The sequence below is a fragment of the Sapajus apella genome, unplaced genomic scaffold (genome assembly GCF_009761245.1).
Source record: "Sapajus apella isolate SASKATOON/1434 unplaced genomic scaffold, GSC_monkey_1.0 scaffold230, whole genome shotgun sequence".
In the NCBI taxonomy this organism is placed as follows: Eukaryota; Metazoa; Chordata; class Mammalia; order Primates; family Cebidae; genus Sapajus; species Sapajus apella.
The window spans coordinates 536,981-544,509 of record NW_022437170.1 but is presented as its reverse complement, the minus strand read 5'-3'; the positions used below and the strand labels follow the sequence as shown (position 1 = coordinate 544,509).

Sequence of the window (7,529 nt, the reverse complement as noted above, 5' to 3'; positions counted from 1 at the left end):
AGCCTCCTGAGTAGCTGGGCCCACAGGTGCACACCACTATACCCAGCTAATTTTTGTATTTTTTGTAAAGAGGGGGTTTCGCCACATTGCCTACGCTGGTATTGAACTCCTGGGCTCAAGCAATCCGCCTGCTTCAGCCTCCCAAAATGTTGGGATTACGGGCGTGAGCCACCACACCTAGCCAGTACTTTTGTGTGTGACTTACAATATTTACGAGATTTTCCTATGCTGTTAGTTATGTCACTATTTTCTTACATTTAATTGCTGAGTAGTATTCCATTATATGAATATACCACAATTTTCCATTCACACATCTATTGTGCTTACTGTGTTTACTGCAGTTTTGAGTTACTACAAATAAGACTGAACATTCATCTACATGTTCTTGCATGGACATGTATTTTCAGTTCTTTTGGGTTTATGCCTACAGTGAAATTGATGGGTCATATGGTAACTGTTTAGTATTTTGAAGATATGCCAAACTTTTCCAAAGTGGCTGCACCATTTTACAGCCCCACTAGCAATGTATGTGTTCTAATTTCTCCAATCTTCCCTAACTTTTACCATGTCGTTTTTCTTAGCCATGCTACTGAATGTGAAGCGCTTATCTCTTTATGGTTTTCATTTGCATTTCCCTAAAGACTAATGATCTTAAGCATCTTTTCCTGTATTCACTGGCCATCCATATGTATTCTTCTGTTAAGCATTTGTTAAAATCTTTTGCTTATTTTTATTTTTTTCTTTTACTGAGTTATGAGTTTTTTACATTCCAGACACAAGTCCTTATATCTGTATTGTGAATATATATTCCTGTTTTTTTTTTTTTTTTTCAGACAGGATCTCACTTTGTTGCCCAGGCTGGAGTGCAGTGGTTCGCTCATGGCTCACTGCTGCCTTTATCTCCCAGATTCAAGAGATCCTCTCACCTCAGCCCTTCCCACCTCCCATGCCTGCACCCCCATATAGCTGGGAGTACATGTGCATGCCACCATGCTCAGCTTTTTGTAGCTTTTTTTGTAAAGATGGGGTTATGCCAAGTTGTCCAGGCTGGTCTCAAACTTCTGGGCTTATGTGGTCTGCCTGCCTCAGCTTACCAAAGTGCTAGGATTACAGGCATGAGCCACTGCATCCAGCCCCATTGTTTTTAAAAGAGCTGAAGTTTGAAATTTTGATGAAGTCTGATATATGTGCTTTTTGTGCTACACATTTTTGGAATATCATGTTTTATCTACATCCTCATGAGAATACCACAGTCTTCATTGCTGTAGCTGCATAGTCAGCTTTAAAATTAGGTAGTAAAAGCTCTTCAGCTTTGTTCTTTGAAAAAATTTGCTTTGGTTATTCTAGGTCCTTCGCATTTCCCCATAAATTTTTTATTAGTTTGTCAATATCCACACAAATGTCTATGCATTTAAAGATTAATTTCGGGAGGACTGCCGTCTTAACAATACTGAGTTTTCCCATGCTTGACCAAAGTATATTTCTCCATTTATTTTATTTATTTATTATATGTTCTTTAACTTCTTCCAACAATGTTTTATAGTTTTCACTGTTCAGGTCTTTCACGTTTCATTAAATTTATCTAACTATTTCACATTTTTTGTATCATAGTAAATTGAATTGTATTTCTAATTTCACTTCCTAATTGGTCACTGTTAGTTCACACTGCATCATTTTATGACCTTCCCCTCCATCCCCCATTTCACAGACCCTGGTCAGAGTGAAACACACTCTGGGGGCTTCGGCCGTGAGAAACATCCTACCTAACCACCTGACTACAGGAACATCTTTATCACATCCTGCCGGGCAGCAAGCCATGCCACCCAGAACTATAATCACCCTAGCCTGAAAGCGGCAGTGGCCTCTGGCACTAAACTGGTCCTCTCTGCAGGTTTTTGCTGGCAATAAACCTGTTTCTGTTGAGCCACCAACTCTCTTTAACCCCCACCTTTCCTTCAAAACCTTTTTTTCTATCATTATAAATAGAACTGTATTTCTAATTTCATTTCCTAATTGGTCACTACTAGTATACAGAAATAAAGGCTGGGTGTGGTGGCTCACGCCTGTAATCCCAGCACTTTGGGAGGCTGAGGCAGGTGGATCAACTGAGGTGAGGTCAGGAGTTCGAGACCAGTCTGCCCAACCTGGTGAAACCCCGTCTGTAATAAAAATACAAAAAATTAGCTGGGCATGGTAGTAGGCACCTGTAATACCAGCTACCCAGGAGGCTGAGGCAGGAATAATCACTTGAACTGGGAGGGAGAGGCTGCAGTGAGCTGAGATCATTCCATCGCACTCCAGCCTGGGCAACAGGAGCAAAACTCCATCTCACGAATAAATGAATAAATAGATTTTTGTAACCTTGTAGCCTATGACCTTGCTAGTTCTTTTACTAAGGTTCTAGTAGCTTATTTATATGTATAAACCCTCACATCCCTTTTTTGGAGTCTGGGTCTCATCCTGTTGCTCAAGTTGGAGTGAAGTGCTGTGATCATAACTCACTGCAACCTCAGATTCCAGGTCTCAAGTGATCCTTCTGCCTCAGAGCCTTTTGAGTAGTTAGGACTATGGGTGCACACCACCACACCTGTCTAATTTTTACATTTTCCATAGAGACAGGGTCTTGCTATGTTGCCCAGGCTGGTCCTGAACTCCTAGCCTTAATCAATCCTCCTCCCTCAGTCTCCCTAGTCATTGGGATTACAAGCATGAGTCAACACACCTGCCTGGCCTTGGTATCAGCTTTTGAAGAGAAAAAAAAATATTCCATCACTGAGGAGACTGTTTTCCTAATTCTAAAAGTAACATATATTCTTTGAGGAGACTTTGGAAAGAATTGAAAAGTATAAAAATAGAAAAGCAAAATACCAATTTTCCCAATATATAGGTTAACTACTATTAATTTTTTGATAAATTTCCTTAGTTTTGGGTAACACTCATTTTTTACATTTATTTTGACATATTTGAGCTTATTCCATATTAACAATTATCATGCTTTTTTTGTAATACATGACAGTATCATTTTTCCTGTTACAAAACTTTTTGTGTACATCTTAACGCCTGCATAATATTCTACTACATGAATATGCCATATTATGCTAGTGTACATTTTTTCATTTTGCAAATTACAGTCATAAATAGTATTTCAGTGATCATCCTCAGACATATTTCTGTCTTCATTACAAGTTAGATCCTATGGTGTTAACAGTAGCAATATTATTAATAGCACCTACTATGTGCCAGGCACTCTTATGTGATTCATACATATCATCCCAATCCACAAGACAACTCTTGGAGGTAGATACTAGTAGTATCCTCATTATACAGTTGAGGAAATTGAGCCACAGGTTATTAGAAATGTTGAGAGCCTCAGTTAAGTGACTATTATACTCCCTTAATGAAAACCATTTCTGTGGCATGTTCTATGTGTGCATGTTCTATGTATACACAGTGACTAGAGCAGCAGGAAACAAGGAACACAGGACCTAGTCCAGGCCTGACTTCACTGAAAATGTGAGGCCTGGGCCAACCCCCTTTTCTCAAGGGTATGGTGACAAGTATGAGCTAGAGGCCATGTTGCTTGTAGTTCTCAAGTCCCCTGATTCTAACCATCGTTTCCAGATTTTTCCTGGGAGAGAGATCAACATCTCTGGTTGGCCTCAGCAGGACTTCATCTATCATTCAACAATCAGTTATTGAGAATCTAATATTTACACCAGAAAATGGAGAATCATGGTCAGTCCCTATACAACAGATTGATTTATAGACTGAAACAGAAAATTAAAACAGATCCTCTGAATCTTCTGTGGGTTATTAACTTACCAGAGAATCTGAAGACTGGGATCCTCTTCCTAGAATGGAAAACCTTTGTACAAACAGAATAAATGTGTATACAACATCACAAATTATTTACTGATCCTCAGAAATGAAACCTATATCCATTATTTGTCAGTGACTTTCCCAGGTTGTTAAGTTCTGATTTAGGCAAAAGTGGAAAAACCGTGTATGTCTGTAAGGGAAGTGAGAACTCAGTAAGTTCTTATAAGCACATAAGCAGATTCAATTAAGTAACAGACATTAGGGTGGGGCAATAATATTAATAATTACAGCCAGTAACTACAGAGAACATAACATACATCAGGCACTATTCTAAGCTGTTTCTGTTTACTCATTTAATACTCACCATAATCCTACCAGGTAAGTACTATTATCACTAATATACAGAGGAGGATATCGTAAATTTGGCACAGAGAAGCAAAGCAGCATGTTCAAGATCACCCAGCTAGAGGGGTTTCAACCTGGGTAGTATAGCTCAAGTCTATGCTCTTAAACACTAATCTTTCTTTATAAAGATAAAAGACTACCTTGAGATGGAGGGTATCTTTGGGCAGTGCTCTGTTTATCACATGAGGACATTTGGTCTAAATATTGTTTAAATACTTGTTCCCACTAAAATGTGGACCCTCCCTGATATGTCCAAATGTCCAATGTTCCTCTAGGTCCTAACAGCCAGGGGATCACTTTGTTTTCAAATTCTCAGGAGCTTTTGCAATGCTGGGAGAGTGGAAAGGGTGGAACTGTGTGACCCGAAACAACTTAGAATAGGAAAGTTCATTAATAGGTGGTACTCAAAGCTTCTTTGATCGTAGAATAGAGAAAGTAGATATCCTCTTAAAATATTTAAAAGTTTCTTAAATTATTACAGCAACATTAAACAGACTATAAAACTCAGTCAAAATCCCATTATCTAACAAATTGATTCTGTTCAATTATCCATATACTTTCAATTCTTGCCCACATGCAAATATATTTAAAAATGGGTTGGTACTGGTAGCGTAGAGGTGTTGTTTTTAATTGCACTACATTATAAGCATTTTCTTTGCTGTTAACCAAAATATGGTTTCTACCAGACACATGAAACATACCAAACACTGCTAAATGTCCCAGAAGAGAAGTAAACGACGACATATTGATGGAATATTATTTTACATCTTTTGTTGCATTAACTCTATCATTTTTAAATTCTCAGCAACAACTCTCCCTACAGTAGCATGCTCATTTCTTTTCAAATGAAGGGGTTCTGGCTCAACAACTCACCTTTTTAATAATTCCATCTCAGATTCTACCATTTAAGGCTTGGTCATGAATGCTCCCAGGCCAATTACTTCTGTAGGAATTCATGAAAAGAAGAAAATCTGATGGATCTGTGTTATGAAATAAAATTTGTGGTTTCTTTCCCTTCCAGGACCAATTCTCTAATGTGCAACAGAACAGTAACAAGACTGAAATCATTTCCACATATATTCGATTTGTACAGCTTATCTCCAGTTCTCCAATGCAAAATAAAATTATTGCTCTTTGTGAAAAATTCCCACATTTATTAGTAAGCATTTTCTCTAATGTGATTTGTCTGGTATCTAATAAGGTTAGAGGTATTAACAAGTGCTGTCCCACATTGATTGCATGTTAAGAACTGTTCTCCAGTGTGAGCTATTTGATGAACTACAAATGGAGAGTTCTGGCTGAAGATAATGCCACACTGATTACATTTATAGGTCTCTTCTCCAATGTGAACTCTCTGATGCTTCATGAGATCATTTTTCCGGATGAAGGCTTTCCCACATTGACAGCATTCATATGGTTTCTCTCCAGTGTGTATCCTCTGATGCACAATGAGGGCAGAACTCTGACTGAAAGATTTTCCACAGTCATGACACTCATATGGTTTCTCTCCAGTGTGGGTTCTTTGGTGTGAATAAAGGTGAGAGCTTCGACTAAAGCATTTTCCACAATCCTTACACTCAAAAGGTTTTAGTCCAGTGTGGATTCTATGATGTACAACAAGGTGAGATCTCTGGCTGTAAGACTTTCCACATTCATTACATTCATAGGGCCTCACTCTAACATGAGTTCTCTGATGCAGAATGAGATGTGTGCTCTGTCTAAAAGATTTCCCACATTCAGGACATTCATAGGGTTTCTCTCCAGTATGTGTCCTCTGGTGTCTAATAAGCCTAGAGCTATGAACAAAAGATTTCCCACACTGATTACATGTGTAGAGTTTGTCTCCTGTATGAGTTCTCTGATGGGTAACAAGGTGAGAGAACCAGCTGAAGGATTTTCCACATTCTTTACATTCATAGGGTTCCTCACCAGTATGGGTCTTTTGATGTCCAATGAGGTGAGAACTCCGGCTGAAAGATTTTCCACATTCTTTACATTCATAGGGTTTTTCTCCAGTATGAATAAGCTGGTGCCTAGTAAGATTAGAGCGCCAGCTAAAGAATTTTCCACATTCCTTGCATTCATAGGGTTTTTCTCTATGTATGCCCCTTGACATACCAAGAGATGTACCATGAGTAACAGAGTTATCACTATCAGGGCATTTGTAGGGTTTATCACCTGTGTGAGTTCTTGCAAATTGAATAAGGTGAATGTTCTGACAGAAGGTTTGACCACATTCATTACTGTTACTTGCACAGCTTTCCTGATGACCATTAAGAACTAAATCATGTTTTAAACTTTTAGTATGTGAGTCACGTTTATGGAAATATTCTCTCAGTACTAGCTGAGCAGGAAGAAGACAGTTTCCCCCATATTTACCACTTTCAGAGGCTCTCTCCTGAGTAAATACTTTCTTTTGGGTGAATGCCACTTGCCTCAAATGTGTCTCCTGGTTTTCCTGATACTTGTCTAACTGGTCTTTACATTTCCAGACTTCTTCTAATGACAAATACCAGAGATCATTTCTTGCCATTCCTTCCATTTTAATGTCACAGGATTGCTTATCTTTAAAAATGCTCCTACTGGAAACTGATGATTTAATTTCAAATGCAGTCTCTGAATCTGAAAGAAATGAAAAATCTCTGTGTAACTAAAGAGAGTATTAAGGTGAGAATGGCAGGATGTATGTGGAGACAAAATATGTGAGACGTACAGAGGTGCTTTCAAATATGGCTTTATAACTTTGACGGAGAATGAGAAAAAAGAAGGGAGCAGTAAACAGTAAATGCACTGGGGTGCACAGTACTCAAAAGGAGCAAAAAGAGTAAGAGAAGCCACAAGACAGAGCATGACATATGGGATCAGGATATTCAATGGTGAGGGTAGAAATAAGGGAAATTCTACAAAAAGGACTGCACTCCCATTTTATAATCCAGATATTAACAATATAAGTCCTTCACCCGTCTACTTGCTGTCAGTACTTTCCCCTGACACATTCTTCACATTACTATCAATTTAGTATTTTTTTTTAGATGGAGTATCACTCTGTCACCCAGGCTGGAGTGCAGTGGCGTGATCTCGGCAACCTCCGTCTCCTGGGTTCAAGTGATTCTCCTGCCTCAGCCTCATAAGCAGCTGGGACTGCAGGCATATGCCACTATGCCAGCTAATTTTTATATTTTTAGTAAAGGCAGGGTTTCACCATATTGGTCAGGCTGGTCTTGAACTCCTGACCTCAAGGCAATCCACCTGCTTCAGCCTTTTTTTTTTTTTTTTTTTTGAGACAGTTTCGCTGCTGTTGTCCA

At 38.7% G+C, this 7,529-nt stretch overlaps 1 protein-coding gene across 5 annotated transcripts in view; it reads right to left on the bottom strand.

Moving 5' to 3' along the window:
* Nucleotides 1-2,919: 2,919 nt before the first annotated feature.
* ZNF10 (zinc finger protein 10) overlaps nucleotides 2,920-7,529 on the bottom strand; it is a 33,884-nt gene continuing 29,274 nt past the window's right edge. For 3 of the 5 annotated variants that reach the window (XM_032271366.1, XM_032271368.1, XM_032271369.1), the window contains one exon: nucleotides 2,920-6,846. In XM_032271366.1, coding sequence (XP_032127257.1) covers nucleotides 5,381-6,846 — 1,466 coding nt within the window. In that variant the 3' untranslated portion in view covers nucleotides 2,920-5,380. The remainder of the gene's footprint in view (nucleotides 6,847-7,529) is intronic. The other 2 variants (XR_004266029.1, XM_032271367.1) reach the window with 2 other exon arrangements.